At 39.1% G+C, this 24278-nt stretch overlaps 1 protein-coding gene across 7 annotated transcripts in view; it reads left to right on the forward strand.

Moving 5' to 3' along the window:
- SNTG1 (syntrophin gamma 1) overlaps positions 1-24278 on the forward strand; it is a 316811-nt gene that overhangs the window by 250533 nt on the left and 42000 nt on the right. For all 7 annotated transcript variants that reach the window (XM_067017514.1, XM_067017517.1, XM_067017513.1 and 4 more), the window contains 2 exons: positions 21941-22057; positions 23278-23349. In XM_067017514.1, the coding sequence (XP_066873615.1) occupies positions 21941-22057; positions 23278-23349 (189 nt within the window). The remainder of the gene's footprint in view (positions 1-21940; positions 22058-23277; positions 23350-24278) is intronic.

A 24278-nucleotide genomic window follows, 5' to 3' on the forward strand; every position in this document is an offset into this window, starting at 1 on the left:
ATGTATTAATGTTTATAAAAACCTTTAATACATTTAAATCTTCAGACATTCTCATAGAATACTCTTGGTGAGAGTATGAATGGTTACAAAATTTTTGGAGGGCAGTTTTATATTAAGTACCAAAATTTAAATTGCACGTTTCATTGGGCTCAACAGTTCTTCTTTTTTAAAGGATGTTAGCAGAAAAAAATTTACATGTAATAGAAAGATAAAGACAAGACAATTGTCCCACCGATATAGAAATGATTACATAAATTTGTTACAGTCACTCTGTAGATTATAATACCACTATACTCAAATAGGTCTACATGTGCAGAAATTAAGGTTCAAAAATAAAACATTCACCCACACAATGAATCCATCTGTTGGGCCTTTTATAGGCCTATGTGCAAACATTTCTTTTAAAGGTTTAGGATGATTTCTACAAGATGGTTACCCCCGAATGTCTCCAGAGAAGGGTGAAGATCTAGAGGAGAGTGAAGATCCAGTTTTCATGTTTTATTTTACATATTCTGTATGTTTGACTTATTTTTAATGAACATTTGTATAGATATTATTTATTAACATAAAAGTAGATATTATTTATTAACATTAAAAAATTGAAGGACTTCCCTGGTGGCACAGTGGTTAAGAATCCGCCTGCCAATGCAGGGGACACGGGTTTGAGCCCTGGTCTGGGAAGATCCCACGTGCCACAGAGCAACTAAGCCCGTGCACCACAACTACTGAGCCTGTGCTCTAGAGCCTGCGAGCCACAACTACTGAGCCCGCGTGCTGCAACTACTGAAGCCCACGCGCCTAGAGCCTGTGCTCCACAACAAGGGAAGCCACCGCAATGAGAAGCCCGCACACCGCAACCAAGAGTAGCCCATGCTCACCGCAACTAGAGAAAGCCCGCGCACAGCAACGAAGACCCAATACAGCCAAAAATAAAATTTAAAAATTTTTTTTAAGTTCTAGAAATAATTTTTTAAATAAGACAAAAATAATCACGTATTACATATAACTTATTACACAAAAATAAGAAAATCTAGATGATTTTTTGTGACAGCAATTCTCACAGTTTTAAGTAAATTTTGTCTTAATTATATTTTGGAAAAATGCCAATATATTTCTGAAATACTACAGAAAAGCAGCACTTGATATTATTGAATTTGAAGGAGATTCATCCTTTCTCGATTAGAATGCCCACAATTCTCATAGAAGGAGACTCACGCCATTTACATAGCAAGGAATCAAGAAAATTTATTTTCACCAAATGTGGAAACTTTTCTGGTCCATTAACTTTGATTTCATCCTCAAAAATGAGTTATAAATCTAGAGGGAGAATTAGTTTGTCAAGCCAGCCTCCAAGTATATTCTAACAAATTGACATATAGTAGAATGTCGTGACAACATGTGTAGTTATTTTTCACTATGCAGTGAGCAGTGACCTATATGGAAATATGCATTTTAATTACATGATCCTACCTACTGAGGCATGAGTTAATTTTAATCACAGTTTAAACAACAGGCAAATTTAGGAGAATAACTAAAATGGATATGCTTAATATGGATTTGTTGTAATGACAGAAACTAAGGTTTTTTTTAATGAAAATGATTTGTATTTCTTACACTCTGTATAATGGTATATTTTGTTCCACGAGCAAAACAATAAATGTAGTGCATGTTTCAAAGCATACGCAAAATATAACAAAAAATTAGTACTTAATAAAAAGTTTAAAGAATTATGGTAATGTAATGTTTAAAGATAAAAAGAGATGTTGTGGAGAAGTTTTCCTCTAGATAAAGTGATGTAGTATATTTAGGAGTTAATAAATATTAAATATTCTATGATAATAGATTAGAAGGAAGGGGCTCTGGAGCAGCTCCAGCTGTGGCTGGAAGAAGGGAAACAGAAAAAAGCCCTTGTTAGCTTTTTTTTTTTTTGACAATTTAAAGCAGTTCAGTTAAAGCCTCTTTGGGTTTCCATGTGGAGAAGCTTTTCTGCTAAACCTTTTATAGGGACTTGAAAAGTGGTTCCTGATGTATGTCAGATCACTCACTGGGGGCAGAGAGATGAGAAAAATCCTCATTTCACAAGAACTCGCCAATAGCGTCCATTCACTCTGAATAACAGCAAAGCCTTTAAAGAAAGCATCACTCAGCGTTCAATCAAGAGGCAGAAGCCACTCCAGTTATTTGAACAGAAAGGATTTAATGTACAGAATTTTAATTAGATATCAAGTGTTAAATATGTGAGTGAAAAGGTAGAAAAAAATCACTAGGGTTTTCACGGAGGTAGCAGGAAGCAGCCTAACAGGTAGGTCTGATGCGATGCTGAATTCCGTTTGCTAGTAGCTTGTTGAGGATTTTTAAACCTGTAATTCATCAAAGAATCAGTATTTAGTTTCCTTGTTTTTATCGGTTCTTTATCCGGCTTTCATATCAGAGTAATGCTGTCGTCATAGAATGGAGGTGTTCCCTCCTCTGCAATTGTTTGGAAGAATTTGAGAGAGATTTGCTGCTCGTGTTGTTTAAATGTTGTGTAGAATTCACCAGTGAAGCCATCTTGTCTTGACCTTGTCTCTTTGGGGAGGTTTTGATTCCTGATTCAGTCTCCTTACTGTTTACAGGTCTCTTCAGATTTTCTGTTTCTTCACGATCCAGTGTTGGCAGTTTGTGTGTTTCTAGGGATTATCCCATTTAACCTATGTTATCCAATGTACCCACCTACAATCATTTATGGTACTCTGTTATAACACTTCTTATTTCTGTCAAATTGGTAGTAACAGCCCCGTTTCATTTCTGATTAACTTATTTGAATCTTCTCTCTTTTTTCTTCATCACTATAGCACATACTTGTCAATTATGTCGATCTTTCTGGAAGAACCAACTGTAGGCTTTGTTTGTTTTCTCTATTGTTTTTCTCTGCTCTATTTTGTTTGTCTCTGCTCGAAACTTTGTTATTCCTTCTGCTTATTTGTGATTTAGTGCGCTCTTTAAAATGTAAAGTTAGGCTGTTTTCACTGGAATTGAAAAAAGTCTAAATTTTAATATTTGTTAGAGGATACATTTCATAACCTGTCATCGTAATTTACGTCTCTTTGGTGCCATAAAATAAGACAGTGAGGTTATAGTCGGCGAGTTCGTTCTAACACGACAATAAATGGCAAGCTTCACATACTGCTTTAAATAAACACATACTGTTCCTACAATATCTCTTAAATCCCCGAAAATATAGTTTCCTATAACAACATTTATAATCCAAGGTTTACAATTCAACAATCCTTAGAATTGTTAAATCAAACATTTCAAGGTTTTTGTCGTTAGTAGTAAATAGAACTAATAGAGAATAAGTACAAACTTAAGTCAAAATGTTTGATAACTTATATGTAAGTATTCACTTGCTTCTCGTTGCTTAAATGCAGTTATTTGTGAATCCAACGCTTGGCGTCCCCCAAAATGCTTTCGAACCCTCAAACTCGTAGCATCGAATCCTATCTGAACGTTAATCAAAATTAAATTACAGTTATTTTAGGCTTACAATAACTTATTTCCTCTTTAGATATAATTTAATTGTATTAAAACATCTGAGTATCTCATAAGCATGAAGTTACAGAATATAAAAGAAAATATTCAATATAATAATCAAGAAATGCAGTTTCCTTTGTGCGTGTCCTGGATTTGCCCCTGTCTGCTCCACACAGACACTCGCAGAGTTTTCACAAACTGCCATTCTTCACATCAGATTAACATAAAAATATATACCGGCTTTTCACAATTTTTCTCTCTTTATGAAAAGAAAGACTTAAAATATTTTTTTATGTAATTATTTAAAAATAAATGTTTTCACTGTGAGAAATTGAAAAATACTTCAAAAGAGAAAGAAGAAATATGGGTCTCATAATCTCAACATACAGATCTTATCATGTTTAAAAAATTAATATGCATTTTGTGTACCTATCATACATTATGTAATATTTACTTGAGATTTTATTTTTCTCATAACTTTAAAAATCATGGTCAATTGCCTTATTGTGAGCTTTTCTTATATTCTTTCAAAATCTCACTTTCAGTGGTTCTATCAAAGTATGTAGGTGCAATCTTCTATTAATATAAATTAATTTTTCTATTTCACCCCCCCAAATATTGATTTAATAAATAGCCATGTGTATGCTTGTTCATATGAATTTCTGATTCCTTAGAAAATTGCTAACAGTAGAAATACTGAGTCAGCGATGATGTTCTTGGTTATAAGTGTATATATATATATATATATATATATATATATATATATATACGGTTACATCTCACCAAACTGTCCTCAGCATTTGTTATAAAAGTATCTCCCTGCAGCCACGTTAGCGTGGAAGCTGTTGCCATTTGAATTTCAGTGTCTCACGCTAGAATCGATGTATTTTCTCTCCTTTTGTGTGATGATTGAGTTCCTCACCTCTGGCAGGAAACCACTTATCTTCGCCGATAATAGCAAGTAGCCTTGGTAACTCTGTTTTGCAGCTCTAAGGGAATGTTTCATCTGCTCACGTATCAAGAATTTCTGTTTCTTCTCAGGGTCATTCTGGCTACGTATCAACTGGTCAGCGTCTCTGGGATGAGCAAAATGGCCCTGGAGGTGATTTTAAGTCTGGGAGAGGGAATGTGATACTCAAAACTCTCTGAGAGAATGAGGTGAAGGCCAGTTATCACTGGTAGTACTACTCTTAGAAAGTTTAACAGTTTTGAGCTTAAGTCGTCCGAAGCAGTATTGATACCACTTTATTGAGCTATCGGATTCTAGTCCCGAGGAAGACCTTCCGTGTTGTGTAACCTGATCCTCTATTTCTAGCTAATGAGACTTATTTCACACCTAACTCCCTTTATTTGTAAGTTAGCCCTTTCTAGTCACAAAGTGCATTATTTAAAAGTTTCCTTAAAATGACAGGAAGTCATGTTCCAGGCAGTATCTACTCAATGACACCATGGTGTCCTCTGGAGGACACAAAGGTTTCTCTCTCTTCCATGTGGAGACTTTCATATAATCAAAGACATATTTCTTCCTCTAGGTCTTTTCTTCTATGACCTAAACATACTCAGTTTCTTTAGCTGTTTAATTTGCCATTTGTTTTCCAGAATCTTCAACATTTTTGTCGAACTTTTCCGAGCATACTTTAATTGATCCATTTCCCTATTAAACTATGATTCCAGGATAATGACAATAACCATGGTCTATTCATAAGCTCTTAACTTATCCTATTTAATCCCACATCACATGTAAGTGGTAAGTTCTATGACCCCACCTTGCAGATGGGGGGGGACCCCAACGTCATGGAGGTAAAGGATTTTGAGCAGAATTGCAGTTACTGACATGACTAAGTACTAGACCCCAGAAATGTGAATCCATCTAAATTACTAGGCATTCATTGTTTCAAATATAGCAGACCACGTAGATCGAAAGAGGTCTGTTACTCCCCTTGTTGTAAGCATTACATTTAATGAATATGGTGGAGAAAAAAGTCAACACTTCTGACACTTCCTCAAATCATCTACTTATATTAATGTTTCAGGCAACTACTTATTTTTTTCGAAACTATTTGCCATCATAGATTACCCCACTCTTACTCATGTAGTGAACATTTTAAGAGTAAGTGAATACTTTCACATTTAATTGTCTTAAATTCCATCGGTTTGTTTCACTCTGACAAAAAGTACTTGTATCTGCTTCTCCACTCCAGTGTATTAGCTGATATTCCCAACTTTTTGCCACTGCATTTTGATTAGAATTTTTTCTGCTTTCATCCAGATTAGCCATAAAATTGTTTAAAGTGACCAGGGTGTTCTGATATGTTTAGATATGATTCTTATAACTAGGATGGGGATAGGAGTACATGGGTATTAGTTATTTTTTAAATCTTCTTTTAGAAAACAGACGCCTCATATCTTCCTTCTCCCAAGTGCCCCTGTGGCAGTGGAGTCCAAACACTCCCTTTAGCCGGTACTCAGTTTCAGAACGTCACCTCATTGTTCAATGTCTCTTCTGATACCAGAATTCAAACCCAGGCTTGCCTGTGTGAGAGCACACGCTTTTCCAGGTTATTCTTCTAGATTCAGGAACTTCTTAGAGATACATCTGAGCATTCCCACACTCGCAAGAAATCTGTATGTCGGATTTCCTTTGCACAGCAACCTCCTTTTACTATATATTCTGTGTCAATTTGTCAAAGTATTTCACAAGTATGCTGAGAGTATTAGTATGGGCTGTTATTGACTGCATGTCGAAGTAGATGACAAGCAGCAACGCAGGTGAAGATTACACAACAGAAATCTAGTAAAACATGTTCCTGGAGCGGAAGAAAGAACACAATCTCCTATGTTGTTACTTGGGTTTTATCCACTCGATCTGCCATGGAAAGAAAATGTAAATCAAAGAGTCAGTTTATTTCTTCTCATTGTTCCCGTTATTTCCCATTATTGATATTGATGTTTTCTTATTTGTTATTTGTGATAGATTACACATTTTTTTATTCTGAAGTGCCTGTCTTAGCCTCACGTGATGCTTTTTTCCCTTTTTCCACTTTTTTCTGATATAAGTAGGTATTTTATATTTCATTTCTGATATTTTATTCCTTCTGGCTGGCATGTCTGCCTTTGCTCATCTTTTTATTAACAACTTTCCTAAATCACTTTTTTACATATTTTTTGTACATATTACATAGTTGTTTTGCTTAGTGAACTAATATGGCAGACATCTTCTTTTAATAGATACATTTACTTCATTTATAGTAATTAAAATAAGAGATGTGAGATTTAATTCTACAGTCATATTTTTATTGGTTTTAATAAATAAACTGTATTATTTAATACTCCCTGCATGTTCCTACTTTTAGCTGAGAAAGGTCTACCTTACTATAATCCTCTAATTTACAATCATTCTCCCTTTCACTAGATATGAGCTATATAATCCCTAATTTGAAAAATAAGAGAATGCATACATATGTCTTACTTTTTCTTTACTTCATGACCCTTCTTCAGTAAATTAATTTATATTTTTAGTATATTTATTTCATAATTACTTGATTTTTAGCACTAAATGACATGTTTTGATAACTGGTCATAGCAGATGATGAAATTAGCATAATTACGCTACTGGTGGTCCCCTTTCCCTGACCACTGCCAACTGTTCTTATTCATTTTCATTTCATTTTTTTCATTTTCAACATTGAAATCCTCTTTTGTAACAATAACTGCCAATTCAATTTTAGTCTGCTTTTCTACAGACTGTATGGTTTCTACTACCCAGCACCATCTATGTTTGTTTTTTCTATTCATCTCATTTCTCTGGCAGGGAGAAAGTTACCTTCTTGTATTTTCTATAGGAAACTCTCTGGGGAATAATTTTTCCATTTGTTTGTACATGTTCAGAATTTTTAAACTGCGCCCTTTATTCTTGAATAGCATGTTGGTAGTGGCAGAAAGTTCACATTTTTTTTTTTCTATCAGAGCACTACTCCACTGTCTTCTTGGGTTAAATTTTTCAGTTGAGGTGACTGAGGCTAAATTGATTTTTTTTTTTTTTTCCCTAAGGAGGCTTCTTCATTGACCTGGCCAAGTGGACTGAAAGATCCTCTCGTTTTCTTTGAAGTTTAGTAGCTTATTAACTTAGGCCTCAGGATGGACTCTTCCAGTGCAATTATTCCTGGAACACAGTGTGTCTATTTAACTGGTAGATTCAAATAATTGTAGACTTCGCAAACTTTTCTTTAAATATATCTTTATATTTTTTTCCTCTTGCTTGTTCTTCTCTTATTCAGGGTCCCTAATGGTGTCCGTATTGAGCATCCTTTACTTCTTCTCCATACTTGCCATTTTCTATTGAATCTTTTATGTTCTTCATCCATTTCTACTTTATCTCTCCCATTTTCTCAGTCCTTGATCTCCACTCCTAGCTGAGTTGTCAGCAATGTCTATTTTTGACGGTATGTTTCAATTCCATCTTCATTTACATGAAGTAATATCTTTTCCACTTCTCTTCTGAGATAAACCAGCTGTTTCTTTCTCTCTCTTGCTTTACTATCTTCCCTGTGGTCTTCAGATTTACCTACTTTTCTTGTTATACAGGGAAGATGGTTTTTTTAAATTTCTTTAATTCATGCAAATTTTCATCACAATTTAAATTTTGATTGCAATCAAATTACATATTCTTTATCTTGAAATGAGAGTGTCTGTTCATCATCTCCCTTATCTTTTATTAAGTTTAAAGAGATACTATGGGAGTTCCTTTAAATGAAGTAAATTTTTCCTGGTCCAGCCTGTAGCAGAGGAAACAGCTCTAGCAGACATACAGAAACTTTCCTGAAACAGTGGTAACACAACACATCCTTACTGACCATACCCAGAGAGTTAATGCACCGTTCTGGTTAGGGAAAGGAAAACATTTCAGAATTCTGTGTGTGTGTGTGTGTGTGTGTGTGTGTGTGTGTGTGTGTACCATGTTTGCTAATATAACCCTGTGTGCCTCTCATGATGGGAAGTTATTTAACTGTGTCATCAACGCTATGCATCATCTCTGTATGATGAGAGAATGACTGAAGGCTTAAAATCAGACACGAATTCCCTGCTCACAGAAGACTCATCTCAGCACTGGTCTGCTCTCCCCTCTTTGTAAGAGCCACACCGAGCACTTCATTTTTCCCTTCAGAGCCGTGTTGATTGGCCATCACCTGTGCTCATAGGAACTGCAGATTCCTTATCGTCTCTGCTTTTTATTTAGCATGCTACACTGTAATGGGCACATTTCATCACCCCCAAAATGCCAGGGAGCTATACCGTCTGATGGACTTAGCTGCCGTGTCAAAGGAAACAACTATCAGAGCTCTTCTGATATTATTATTCCATGTGACCTCACCACCCAGTCCAGGGCCCAAGCATGGGAAGTAGCTGATTGCTTTTTCAATTGGTAAATCAGCTGATTTTCTCTAATATCTGAATAATTTAGTAATTATTTTCAAGATTCAGTTTCCCTTAGGCTTGTTGTAGGTGAGAAATCAGAAATGATAAAAGCCAAGTAGGAATTTGTGAAAGGTTTAGATTATTTACATAGTTGCAGATATATAAATATATGCAAGACTATAAAATATAAGATGAGGCTTAAAATCTTAATTTATGTCTATATCTGTATCTTTGGGGGATAGAGAAAGAATATCAAAGGTTAAATCTCATTGAAAGGGAGAGAAAGGTGGAGTTAACTTAGTTTAAGGTTTCAAGAGGAGACCAGAAGACAGAAGCTGTCAGCCTTGAGCTTCCAAATCCTGGCCGTTACCGTGTGTGATAGTAAGGGCCACATGGTATCTAAGCAAGGGTTTGGGGTTCTGCAACCAAACTTCTTATCTCCACACTTCCTACTGGGTGAGTGTCCTTGGTGGTTGCCCTAAGCCCTGTCTTCCAGTTGCCTTATCTGTAAACCAGTTGTTTTAAAGCATGATGTGATTTAATAGGTGTAAATAGCTCAGCTTTTTGTCCGGCACATAGTAAATATACCAGCTTTGTCAAGAATGGCAAAAAGTCTGAGATGCTGCTCTGCGTACGAGGTTATGTACTTTACATATATATTAATATTGTAGAAGCATGAGGCACTTGGGTCATGGGAAACTGTTCTTCATTGATTCTCACAACCAGCTCTTCGGCCAGAGGAACATCAGTGTCAGTGAGCCCGCACCCAGACGGCAGGGGATGCGACGAGAACGCCCTGGTGGCAGCTACGCCGCCCCGGAAGACAGATGGGGGAGAAGGTGCTTCTCTGCTTACACAGGGCCATGAAACCACTGCCCCCGGCTGCGGAACGGAGACAGAGACAGCCTGTCCTTCTGAGGAAGGATGGAAGGTGCCCTCGGTCTCCACCTAACCTTTTAGAATGTAAATGTCACTCCAAGGGCCAGATAAACCCAGTCGGAATTACATGACTCAGTCTCCAAGCTCTGGGCCTCCTTCTCTTTGAAAAGAATGTGTCCAGGGAGAGAGCCACCCAGTGTCCCTGGCACCCGGGGCCTTAAGCCGGCAACTGTCTGGCCGTAACCACTCGGCCTCTCAGGGAGATAAAGCAAGTTTTATTATCCTTTCAGTTCAGATGAGAACAAGTAACTAGAAAAATGGCTCCGGTTCTAATGCTCAAGGTATATGAAAAGGAAAATGTTTCTAGTAAAAGCAAAGACAAGCATTCTAACATTCTTGTCTTTTTCTGTAGACATTTCCTTGTCTCAGGAGCTGGGGCTTTTTCACAGGAACACTGAGAAATCCAGAGAGTTTTATTTCCTTGTAGGAAAGTGAGTGGACACAGATACTTTGCAAGTTCATACATTTTCTTCAATGTCATTTTCTTCATAATCATCCATCGTGCTGCCCACTATATGATGAATGTAATTTAACGGGAACACACTTTGTATGGTGGCCCAAGTAGAAGTGTTCCCATATTTTGGAACAGTTTTTAACATTCTGTAGACGGCATCAAATTATGATAACAATGAGTGACTCTGAATCCCGTAACCAAAAAGTTTACATGTTCAAGGGGGAAGTTAGCAAAGGATACGTAAAGACAAGCCCAGTAGGTGCAAATGTTTTTGTTTTTAAATATACGTGGATAGAACAACTGCTATATTTTGCTTCCTTCATCACTTCCTGAAGGGTGATTTAATTAACCAAACTGTATAATCCTTTTCCCCTGATACGTGAAAGAAGATTTAAGTGATTAGTGCTGCAGAAAAGCACAGCAGGAATGTTCCCGTAAGAGAATCATTCATCCCATTTGGGATTTACTGGATTGACCGTATGCTCCATAGTGCACGCACTGCAGGAAACTGCTTTATTGCCAGAATTCCCTTCCTACCAGTTCTGATGGTGTAGGCACTTACCCAATGCTCCCGTCCGCTGTATTTTACTGGACTCGTTTCTAGTGCCTTTGAAGCCTTAGAGTGTAACCCAGATGATGTGGCTAATATGTTAAATGATTCGTCATTAAGAAATACTTGGAAACCAGCTCACTTCAAACAGAAATACTGCACCGTTTAGTTGTGTATTTTTGCAGTATTTTTCATTACAGTATTTTTCACCTGAAGAACAAAACAGCTCAAAATACAAAACTGTCCATCAGATTATATTTAGAGGTACCTTCTAGCTGCAAAAAGTAGATGTAGGCTCGGGAAATGGGGGAATATGTTATAAAATGATAAATATCATGTCTTATACTTTATTATCTTTTATTAGCTTAAGACAAATATATTTGGGGTGCTCTTCCTATCGTGAATAACTCAGGGCCAAATATTGTAATACCAGTAGAACATATACAAACCCAAAGCTAAAAGTATGAAGAAGACTGTCGTATTCAAAAAGAAATCGTGGTTTTACAGCAAACGGAGGTTGATGTTGTTTGTGTTCACTTGCAGGCGCCAAATGAGGTGGGTGGCGGCTGTCCTCCCGAGCTGAGTCCCAGGCAGGAGGACTGCAAAGCCCATCGGAGTCAGACAGGCGCTACTGAGACACCAGAGCTGGGGAAGAGGGCAGTTGTCAGTGAGAACTGGGCTAAAACGTAAACACAGAGGCTGAGCTAAGCATTCAGAAGTTACGTATGAGAAGCAAGGTCTTAGTGGGGTGAAGCAGGTAGGCGATTGTCAAAGAGGAGAGTATAGAGTCAAGTTGTCTGTGGCGTGTGTGTGCTGGGGCTTTGCATCTACGGAGGTCAAGGTAGGTAGGACAGCTTCCAAGGTAAAAAGAACTGTGTGTGGCTGGACAGATGGACAAGGGAAGGAATCATTTTCTACTAAGATGTGAAGAAATGGGAATGCAGCCTGCTGACATCTTGATTTCAGCTCTGTGAGGGCGGTTGTAGACTTCTGACCAACAGAACCGTAATAAAACAAGTTTGTGCTGTGTCAAGCCCCCAAGTTTGCAGAAATTTTTACATTCCTGCAACAGGAAACTAATGCAGGTGTTGGTATCTGAAGATGAAGCGCCAGTATAAAGTACCAAATATGTAATTATTTATAAATACATGTAGATCCAAAGGTATCATGTAGCAATGTGGGTTTTTCCCATCTGCCTTCTGCTAGGATTTTTGAGTGAAAAAGCGAGGAGTGAAGTTCCAAAATCTTTTTATAAAACATTGGGTACTCCAGTGGAAGCAGGAGGAGCAGGAAAATGTCCCTCCTCTGCTGTCTTAGTAGAAAACTCCTTACCTGCATAGAGGATGAAGGAAAGCAGTTACTCTTCAGGTGCTGGGCTCTTCTTGAGAATCTCCTTGAGGTTCTTGGACACACCCCTCCATTCCAGAAGAGGAAGTAACCGTAGTTCATCTCAGCAGACTTTCTTTCCAACAGAAGAAACCTCTCTCAAGTTTTCTGCTTTAGACAGTTTGACATCTCTGAGAATTTATTTCATAATTAGAATCAGAGTTTAGGATGGGGTTTGCTATAACAGCAGTTTTCCTGCACCGATGAAATAGCATCAGGTTTCTACAAAGTCATACACATTGACTCTATGTGTAGATTACCTCTGTCCAGATCTGTATTCATGATTGATTTGATTAACTGAAGTTAGAGAGAAAAAAGATTGCGATTATGCTCGAAAAGCTGAAAAATGCTTCTTGCTCTTGTTTGGTTTTTATTTGTTCAGTTCTTGGAGTTTTTATAACATCATTTCAATTGAGTAAGAACTTAACTACAGCCTGGTATTAAGGAGAATGTATTATTTGTGCAAACGTAGAAACTAAACATACACTGAATGGAAATACAAGTTGAAAGTTCTGCAGAAGGAGAAACTAATTGTTCTGTTATGAAATATCTGGTAGTGACAAAAATGCTTTTCAGAAAAAACGATTTCTATATTTCAGTGGCTTGTTTATTTTCACAATGGTCCTGTAGTAACTGGTGTTAATCAGAATACGAAATTAGGCCAAGCCTCACTATAAGCTCGCTAAACTGTTAGTAATTTGATTCCCTTCATAAACTTCTTGTATATGTGGAACTTACTGGGTTTTTTCCTCTGAAATTATGTAGTAGAAAAAAATTGCAATGTCAGTATAGCAATGAAATTAAAATGGATTTGCAAGAAACGTGATTTGATTTTATTGCTTCCATATTAATTTCAAATACACAGCAGCTTAGTCTACTAAAACACGTTTCGTTGATCCCTACAGAATCCTCTACAATCCTACCTACGATGTCCTATTTGCATGCATATTTTTGACAGCAAAATTCCACTACATCTCTGCCACAGTAGTGCATATTTAAAGAAATACTTATATTGAAATAAAGTATCAATGAAACCCCCAGGCCTGAATATTTATAACCTGTAACTATTAACAGACCTTTTAGGTTACGATGATGCCTTAAGACTTTTAACCTTTTCAACCAACCATTCTGATGAGCGTTTCCTTTCTCCATAGATATTGATTTATCCGCAAAGGTGTTTGTTAAGTGACATACGGGATTTCCCTTTTCATGCCGTGTCCTCCTGTTTCCGTGGCTGCAATCGTGACACGTCCTGGGTGCTGTCACTGTGGGTTTGAGCCCATTTTAATCTCACCACCAAAATGAGATTTGGCAAAGTGCTTGAGACGTTGATTCGGCAATACAAAAGCAAGTATTGACATTTAATTTAAAAACATGGATTAATTAAGCTGTGTCGTGAAACCTGCAGCCGTAGGAGGACTGTATTTAGACTCGGGCAGGGAGGCGCCCCCGCGGAGAGGTGTCCTCTTTGTGCTGTGTGCGCCCCAGGCTTTTGCGCCCTCTGTCAGCCTCTCACTCTGAACATGGAGGGGTTCACAGAGGCCAGTCAAGGTCACCTGCACACCTCTTCTGCCTGCAACTTTGAATCTGCATTCTCCTCACCTCCTTTGCTCCCTGCGTCTCCTGTGCAGGATCGTTGGATCCTGTAGTTCCTACAAGTGGCGCCTCATTGCTTCCCCGACTCTTCGTCTTACTCAAGGCGGAGACACAGGCATCGAGCTCGTTCCCACTGAGTTGTCACCTAACGCTCCTGCATCTCTGTCCACACGCGTGCGCGCACACACGCACACACGCACGCAGTGTCCGTTCAGCTCCACCGTCCAAAATATCTCCACCGCGAGTCCTTCAGGAAAGCCAGGGCCCCCCGGGGCCCGCAGGGGGCGCCTCTGAGGTCATGGTCAATCTCATCTCATCATCAGCTCTTCTCTCCAGACCACCTTCTCCAGCTGCCTGGCCTCTCAGCCCCCCGGGTGGTCCTGCAGGCGCCTGCATTCCCGCGGTGCCTTGGTGGTCTCCACGCGCTGCCCTCTGGCGGATTCTCTGCTCCTCCACACCTGTCCTCAAATGTCCCCTCTGGGAGACCCTGTGGTCGGTCACCTTGTGGGAAATGCCAGCCCCTTCGCGTCTTCCCTTCCCTGACTCATTTACCTCATTTCCCTCGCAGTCCTTTGCTCTAGAACGTAACAAAAGTTTTACTTTTTCCTATTTTAGTTCTCAGTCCTCCAAAGTGCAATCTAAGTTGTACTACCGCATTGTGTGTTCAGTTCACTGCTGTTTCCCAGATGTTTATGACAGAGGCTTGAACGAATTACTGCAATTTTGGAGTGGGGAAAGGAAAAAGGCACAGGCTACAATCAGCTGAAAATGTTACCTTTATACACAGAAGCTTTGCATGCCTTTATATTTGCTATATCTCTTGGCAAGTATGTATATATATAATTCACAAGTACATATGGAAAACAGTATATATGTGTTCATACATGTATATATGTTCTCTTGAATTGTGAACGTATACACATATATGTGTGTATGTATATGTGTATATATATATATATATATAGAGAGAGAGAGAGAGAGAGAGAGAGAGAGAGAGAGTTTTCCTCTTTAATTGTGAATCACGGTGGCCCAGATTTATGTTATAGTTGTCAGAGAAAAGCCGGCCTAAGGAGAGCAGCGTGGTTCGGTGACACCGACAGGTCGTCAGAAAGCACGCCTCAGCCCCGTCCGTGCGCCCGAGCCCCTGCCTCGACCCGCTTCCTGCGCTGGCACTGGGCTCCCTTTCGCCTGAGAAGCCTGATCGCTTCTCTCCAAAGCACCCTGGCAGACCCCCAAGCTGCTAAATGTCCATGTCTTGCAAGAAGCCCCTATAGCCAGCGATTTGCAGTGACAAATCCGAGCGCCAGCCGTGGTCCCCGGGCGAGGCGCCCGGCGCTGCTCCAGAATCGCTGGCTCAGCAGAGGTTTTCAGGGAAGCGGCTGCAGGCAGGAGAGGAGCCGGGTGTTTGCAGCCGATCTAAACGTGACAGAAGTTCACCTGCAAACTCGCGATCAAGCCGAGGCCCTTCCCCACGGTGAGCAGGACTTCTTTCCGCTTTTGCCTGACCACTCAGGGGACATTTAGCTCATTTTGCAACTTTTTTTTTTTCCATTTAAAGCTCTCCTTGAAATTCATTTTTGTAAATTTCTCCTAAAGGAACATTAACACAGCAAACGTTTTGTAAGAGCCTCCACAAACATGAAATCACCTGCTGGGACGTTCCTCAGAGGGCAGGCGCCTGATGCTAGCAGCAAGGGCAGGGAGAGGGGTCTCCCCGGGGAGAAGTGCCGGGGGGCCTGGCTGTTGCCCTGCGAGAGGGCGGCCGGCCTCGCCCCCAGGAGGAGGGCGGCCTGGAGGCCACATAGCGTCAAGGCTATGTCCTGTGTCCACCTATGTCCGCATAAAAAGCTGTACATTGCTGTGTACAGCACTTTTATCACGATGGCCCAAACCTGAAAGCCAGCAAGTTGGTGGTCTGTGGGTGAAAGGAGAGTAACCTGTGGTACATCCAGACAGTGGGAGGCTATTCAGCGATAAAATGAAATTAGCCATCCAGCCTGAAAGACAAGGATGAAACTTAGACGTGTATCACTAAGTGAAGGAAGTCAATCTGAAAAAGCTACATACCGTTTGATTCTAACTATATGCCATTCTGGAAAAAGCAAAATTATGGAGAGAGCAAAAAGCTTGGTTTCTAGGGGCTGAGTAGGGAGGGATGAATTGGCTGGACACAAGGGTTTTAGGGCAGTGAAATTATGGCACCATAGTGGTAGATACACGTCCCTACACATTTGTTAAAACCTAGAGAATGTACCACACCAAGAGCAAACCTTAATGTAAACCATGGACTTTGGGCGATAATGTGTGTCTGTGTAGGATCAGCAGTTGTAACAAATGTGTCGCCCAGTGGGGGGAAGCTAATAGTGGGCGGAGGCGCACAGGCTGTAGGTGTCCGGGCAGGAGGTCTGCAGCAAAAGCCTCTGTGTCCTGTCCACTCAGTGATGCCGTGAACCTAAAAGCGCTCTAAAAAAGTCTATTTAAAACAAGAAAAAATAATGTACAATAAAATGCTCAAAATTTAAAGAATAAAATGTTGCTGTGCAGCACAGGCTTCCTGTATTGGGTGTGTTTTCACACGTGGCTTAAAAACGTTTATGCAAATCAAAACCCGCAGTGAGGTATCAGCTCACTCTTGTTACAATGGCTAAAATCGAAAGATGAGGAGGTAAGTATCGATGGGGGTGTGGAGAACAGGGAACCCTCCTACACTGTCTGTTGGTGGGAATGTGAACGGGTGCAGCCACTGTGGTAGACAGTATGGAGACTCCTCAATAGAACTCTAAATAGAGCTACCATGTGATCCAGCAATGCCACAGCTGGGTATATTTTCAAAGGAAACGAAAACAGGATCTTGAAGAGATATCTGCCCTCCCATATCATTGTGGTGTTATTTACAATAGCCAAGATATTGAAACAGACTGTTAATAGATGAACGGATAAAGGAGATGTGAGTTTATATATATATATATATATATATACACACACACATATACATATGTACACACATATATATGGAATATTATTTAGCCATGAAAATGAAGGAAATCCTGCCATGGATGAAGCTTGAGGGCATTATGCTAAAAGAGAAAGATAAATGATGCACTGTAACACTTATATATGGAATTGAAAAAAATAAAGTCAAGCTCATAGAAATATAAGGTAGAAAATGATTTCCAACAGCTGGTGGGGTGAAGGAAACGGGGAGAGATTGGTATAAGGGTGCAAAATTTCATGTATAAGATAAACAAGATCTGAGGACCTAATGTATACATGGTGACTGTGGTTGATAACAGTATTGTATATTTAAAATCTGCTGAGAGATTAGAACTTAAGTGTCATCACCAAACATATATATATATGTGTGTGTGTGTGTCTGTGTGTGTGTGTGTATATATATACATATATATATATAAGTAAATATGTGAGTTGATGGATATGTTGATTAACTAGATGGGAGGCATTCTTTCACAATAGATGTGTATATTAAATCACTTTAATAGTTTACATTTCTTATATCCCTTCCTAGCAGGGGTATAGGGCTTTGGGGAACGTATAGGAAGGACTGGGTAAGGGTATGTTTGTTCAACTTGTATTCTAACGACTCTGTGAATGCTCATTCTCGGGCCTCCCCTGATACCCCATTAGTTTACAGCTCTTGTGACTGGGTGTGGCTGGTCTCGGGTTCATTGCTGAGTAAGTGGCATCGGTGTTGACTAGGAACTCTGCAGGCGTCCCCACTTCGTGCAGTGTCAACCAGGGCTCCTTGAGGGTCAATCAGAGCACCCGCTTAGGAGCCCCTGGGCCCCATAATTCAACATCTGTTCAAACCATGTGCCTTGGAGGGTGGTGGCCAGGACCTGCCGTTTCCATCCCCCTGCGGGGACTGGGAGGGATTCTCCCTTCCAGTGCCCCTTTCGTTTGGGGGTAGGCCATGAGGGTGCATTCTGCAGAACTGGAAGTTTTCTGGGTGTCATCCGCAACCCGAAAACATTTAATCTTCCTATGTAGTACACCCTGGGCCCAATACCGGCTGCGAGATGGAGAAAGCTGGCCCGTCAATGGGTCTCTAAGTTATAACACCATTATTTTATTACCCAGATTCTATTTTTATTTCCTGGGAATTGTTGATGGGCTTTGCTGGTGACACTTTGCAGAGTGTGAATTTTTAAAACATTGCTTATCTTGGTTACTGAGTGTTTTGGGTGCATTCAAAGAGAGTGCCTCGTTTGCCTTGCCCTGGTCCTTATTTTACATTTTTATTTGTCATTTTAAACCTCAATAAAGCTGAAAAAATAGGCAAGTCTTCGAAATATTTTTCAGAAAAGTGTGCGACACATGGCTGGCAGTCCGCTTGTCACCTCATAGGTACAGGGTATGATTTTCTTTTAATTCTACTTGTTTCTAGAATATTCTACGTGAGATATCCTTATGCCTATGTTGCTCATTTGTTTCCTGTTTTAAAATAAGATTAAGCGGTACCGTTTTTCTTTAGAGTTATTATTTGCTGTGACAAGTGTAGAATGAATTTCCTGAAAATGCATTTTGTCTCCTCAACCATATAAGCATTTCACAGGAGTCGAGGTAATGATGAGAAACAGCAAGTGCCTTCTGGTCTTTCTGCAGAACTGAGAACAACCCTTTTCCTTGGCATAGGAAGTGATTAGGTCGATCTTTGGCCTGGAGAACAAGCACGAAGAAACGGCCCTTACGGGTCCAATAATCCCATTTTTATTAGGCGCGTCCTCAGCTCATTCCTCCAAGCTACACTCAGCTCAAACTAATAAAATTGCATTTAAAGATAATTCTTGAAAAATATCAGTATATCATTCTTAATATTTCAGCTTCCAGCAAATTATAGAGGTGGGAAGAGACAGCAAACTCAAATTTCACAGTCTTAGGAAGCTCAAATATTTCCTTGTCATGATTATGTACACCTCTTCAATCTCTTTTTTCCTCTTTCCAATGCAGAGAAGTCATAAACACAGAGAAACTGTAAGTTTTATCAAATTCAATTGAAATGAAAGAGTGAGTTAATTGAGAAATAATATAATGATTAAGTGGATAGAATTCATAACTAAAATTTTCTATCATTGCAACGGCCCCAGAATGACAGGGCGATTTAACCCTGTCATTCGTTGGAAGGCTTTCTTCCTATAAAACTCACAAAACTCTCTTATTTTTAAGATGAGTTTGTTATCAAACCATTATTAATAATACACAGTGTATTTTAAAAATGGGATTTTATAAAATATAATACATGTATAGAAAGTTCGTAAAACATAGGTGTACAGCTTGATGATTCAAAAGCCAAACCCCTGTGTGACCACAATCTGGGTCAAGAAAAGTTGGGTTGTTCCAGCCTCGATTCTGTCTCCCCCTCTGTATCCTTCCCCGTGCACAACTGGCTGGCAGGCTTCTAGAATAACCACTATCCTGAGCATTTGTCTTCTTTACTGAAGGACTTCTTATTACAACCAAGAATGCATTCCAAAACACAACTATAGTTTATCTTAATCAAATCATATATATATATATTTGATATAGGTTGTATATATACGTGTGTGTATATATATATATATGATTGTATATCTCCTTCTTTTATTCCACACTGTGTTCTGTGAGGTTCACTTCCGTTGTTCCATGAAACTATAACGTACTCATTTTCCTTGCTGTATACTGTTCCTTTATGATATCACAATTTGTTACTATATTCATCTACAGAATGTATCGGAGGGTACATGGTTTATTTTAAGCCATTTGTACATGGCTGGGACTCAGAATAATGTTACAAGGACCATCCTTGCCATGTGCCTCGGGGCACAGGTATACACGCTGGGTTGAGTTTATATGAGAAGTGAAGGATCAAAGCCTCACCAGCTGTCAGAAATGCATAATGGTTTAAAACTGTGATGGTTTCAGGTCTTACGTTTAAGCATCTAATTCATTTTGAACTGATTTTTTAGACTGTGTAGGACAAAGGTCCAGTTTCATTCTTCTGCAGGTGGATATTAAGTTTTCCCAACACCATTTACTGAAGAGACTATCCGTCCCCCGTTGTGTGTTCTTGGCACCTTTGTCAAAGATCTGTGGACCATATACGTATGCGTGGGTTTATTTCTGTATTTTCTACTCTGTTCCATTGGTCTACATCTGCGTTTAGGCCAGTATCTTACTCCTTTGATTATTGCTATTTTGTAATGCATTTTAAAATCAGCACATGCGCTGCCTCTAGGTTGTTCTTACTCTGTATTGCTGTGGCTATCCAGGGTCTTTTGAGGTGCCCTGTGGATTTTAGGACCATCTTCCTACTTCCGTAAAGAAAGCCGTATGGATTTTGATAGGGATTGCATTGCATTGGTAGGTCACTTTGCATATTATGGATATCTTAAATTACTAATTCTTCCAGTTCGTAAACACAGATGTCTTTCTATTTATCTGTATCTTTCATTCCCGTTAATGCTTTATAATTTTCAGTGTACAAGTCTTTCACCTCTTTGGTTAAGTTTATTCCTAAGTGTTTTATCCTCTTGTTGTTATTGTGAATGAGATTGTTTTCTTAATTTCATTCAAAGACTTGTGAATGAACTCCTTCAAATAAAGTTAAAAATAGCTAAAGGGAAGAAAATTAAGGACCAGTGTGCAAACCTAGACAGTAATGGAATAACTAAATTTAAAAAGAAATGAAAGCAAGGAAAAACTTTCAATCACATTTTAAAGCAGGAAAAATGTTTCCAAAGTTTAAAAATAGCATTTCTATGTTTTTTTTCCATTTCATTACCTAGTGTGTTCCATATATTCGTCATAAAAGATCTTAGCAAATGGTTTGAATAATCCACTGAGTATTGTGTTTCTTTGAGGATTAAATCTGCTTTTGAAGGAAGAAGGAAAAAAGCAACTGTTTCTCTCCAATATGACAGCAAGATAGAGTGGCCCGTGTCTACTGGGTCTAGTGTTGATACTCGTTAACATCCACAAAGTTGTCTTTATGTTGCAAACAGGGGCCAGTGCAACATGTGTATTTAACATTTTTGCTTCTTCCTGTCTAACTGCTATTTTTATTATCCAGACTATACAGCTGCCCCTTGGTACCTGCAGAGGACCGTTTCCAAAACCAAAACCTGCAGATGCTCAAGCGCCACAAACCCCTCTCCCATATCCGCGGGCTCCGATTTGCAAATTCAAACAGCCGCGGAGTGTGTGCTGTGTTTACAACCCGCAATTGGTTGAGTCTGTCAGTGCAGAAACCTTAGATACTCAGGGCCGAATGTAATATATTAATTGTCACCATCAAATAAGACATTCACCCTTTCTAAAGCAAAAGAATCTCAACCTAATTGTTGCTGAGGCAACAAACAGCTCAATACATATGTACAAGCTGCTTCCGAATAATTTTATATGTGATTCTGAGCTAATGGTAACACAACGTTTCACTGCATTAACCTCCCTGTACTATTTCTCAGGTTGAGGGCGACTTAACGTGAAAATGGGAAGGTGTTTTGCTGGGGGTTTTTCCCCACGGAAAGCAAACACAAAGTTAGACTAGTGATGTACTATAAGTCAAAATATTTCTCTTCTCCGAATATATTTGTCAGTTGAAAGAAAGCAGTGCCCAGTTGCTGCGACTTTCAGACTTAATCCATCAATATAAATATAGATACATAACATTATCCTAGATTTGGATTAGCCCTAGTAAATCATGAAAACAATAATAATTTTAAATTATTATTATTAATTTAAAATTAATAATTATAGGCTGGTTGTTGTTATCATTTTATACCTTGAAGTTTATGTTCCATGATATTCTGGCTTTCATTCTTTCTCTTGAGAAATCAGCTATCAACGTTAATAGTTGGTTCCGTGAAGGTAACATGTTTGTTTCTCGATCAACATTGATGGAAACATTATAAAATCTTATGAGTGGTTCACACTCATTTATTGAAGGTCAATCTAGTTAATATACTTTTTGCATCGATTAAACTGATACTTTTATGAGAAAATTAAAATACCACAAAAGATACAAAAAAACCCACATAAGCCACCTGAAATGAGGCTTTTTTGACAGGTAATCATGTTCCGTTTCCTTGCAGATTGTCTACATGGGCTGGTGCGAAACACGGGAACAAGACCCCCTTCAGGACCGCATGTACTCGCCGACGTTCCTGGCCCTGAGGGGCTCGTGTCTTTATAAGTTTCTGGCACCTCCAGTAAGTGTTTCTGTTCAACATTCCTGATTTTTCCCGTATTGTCACAACAGAGTGACATCGGCTTAACAATAACAACTGATATATTACCAATATATTTTGAAAATGAGATACAGGAAAAAAAATAGAAAACAGTCCAAATGCTTCTGAGAATTTCTTGCTAAAGATATACATTCTGGCGTTAAACATTGGCTTTATAATCCTTGAAAAACCTAGAAGCCATTTCTGTTCCGACATTTAAGACAGGCTGAATATGTTTATCTACATGGCACAGGCCTGTCTAAGTCAAATCAATGGTGTTTGTGATAATCTCTTACATCCCATATCTCGTGTATTACATATGTACGGCGATCTCCTGCACCGAAGGTCTTGCTTTTGGAAGCATGTACTTTACACAACAGTAGATTCTCAATGAATATTTATTGACTATAAATATTAAATGCCAGACCACTCACTTACAGGTCTAATACTACAGAGGGTCTTGGCATGATCAGGTCAGAGTTGCTGTAATTTCAAATATCTATGTCTACACAAAGCTCAGATCACCCGGAAGACAGGGGGGAAAAACATAAATATTTATACCTTTTAGATTATTCCTACTCTGAATAACTTCTTATGACTGGACAGACTAATACTTATTTCAGACACAAACAAGTGAAACAGCTTCACTGGGGTGTTTGGTGTTTCACGATGTTCAGAACATGGACCGACTTCCTGAAGTAAGCTATATCTTTCTTCAAAGCCAAAGCCGGCGTTGATATGGTATCTAGTATTCTTTGCGTGTAACAGGTGATCAATGGAGAAAACACTATTACATGTGTGAAATAGGAACACTTAGTATTTTCCATTTACAGTTACCCCCAATATTGGCTATATTCCCCATATACAAACATGAATCCCACCCCAAGGAAACAACACTTAGTATTTCTGTAGAGAGAGAACGCACACACTGCTTAAAACACAGCAAGGCGCTGAGCAAAGGCAAATTGTTGCTTATTATATAAAACATCTGCTGAAAGAGGCAGAGAAATGGTGTGAGACTCAGGAGAAAGGAAACAGAAACATGGCTGAAGGTCAAGGACGTCTAGGAGGAGAACCTCACAACTCAGAGACGGCCTAGTGCGTGTGTGAGGCTCCTCGTGTCCACCGCAGCGTATAATAAAGAGAAAAGCAGGGACTGTCTTTCGAAAACAAATGATGCCTTAGTTTCTCATCTTTTCAAGGTGACCACGTGGGACTGGGCCCGAGCAGAGAAAACGTTTTCCGTTTATGAGATCATGTGCAAGGTTCTCAAGGTGAGACCAGCAAGCAGTGATGATCGTAACGCCTTTTCCTCGGCCGGGAGGGCTTCTGGGCTAATGGGTAGTTCATGAAAACAAGTGATGCATGGATATGAAGGAAAATGCAAGGTAAAGACAAAGAAAAGAAAAACACGCATGAGAAAAGGTAGAGTGACGGGAAATGCTCGGCTTCGATAATTCTGAAGCCCCTTCCGAGGTCCCTCCGTCTGCGGGGCCAGTGGAAACAGGAGGAAGCTTGTCAGGGGTCCCTTGAGGACGAAGTAGAAGGTCAGCTGGAAATAGTCTGAGTTTAAACCTCCAATATTACCATAGTCCTATTTGCTGTGTGAAATACAAGAGAGAAAGATTTGGATAAGACTTGGAATTAGAAAATATAAAGGTATATGCAAAGAAAGGTATGTGTAAAATATGTTTAAATCCCACGGTTAGGTTGTGTCTCTGGGTGTGGAAACGAATATATAATTGTCATAAATCAATTAAATTTCTGTGAGGTACATGGGATTGTTGCAATGGAAAGTCATTGAGTATTCTGTAAAATTCCAAACAGTTTCTGTGGCCATTTTTAAGAATCAAAATGGGAATGATTTATAAAACCTAAATAATAATCTCGTTCCTTTCCAATCTGCGGTCTGTAGAGTTGGAAGTACTACAGATTGATATTAAGTCCTAGTTAAGGTTGACCTTGTTTGTGTAACCAAGGAGAACTAAGTTCCTTGTGTTTGACGTCAGTTATTTCTCTTCCAGTTAAAGAATCAGTGGGGTAGAAAATGCTGGAACATTTACAACATAATGAATAGAATCAAAAGTGTCTGAAGGCAGAGAGATAAAGAAAATATGATTACCTCCAAAGTGTTCATAATTTTTTCTTCCGTCCAGAAGAATCCTAGATTAAAGCTGACATGCACAAGAGCACAGAGCTAAAT

This window comes from Kogia breviceps, chromosome 17 (genome assembly GCF_026419965.1).
Source record: "Kogia breviceps isolate mKogBre1 chromosome 17, mKogBre1 haplotype 1, whole genome shotgun sequence".
Lineage (NCBI taxonomy): Eukaryota > Metazoa > Chordata > Mammalia > Artiodactyla > Physeteridae > Kogia > Kogia breviceps.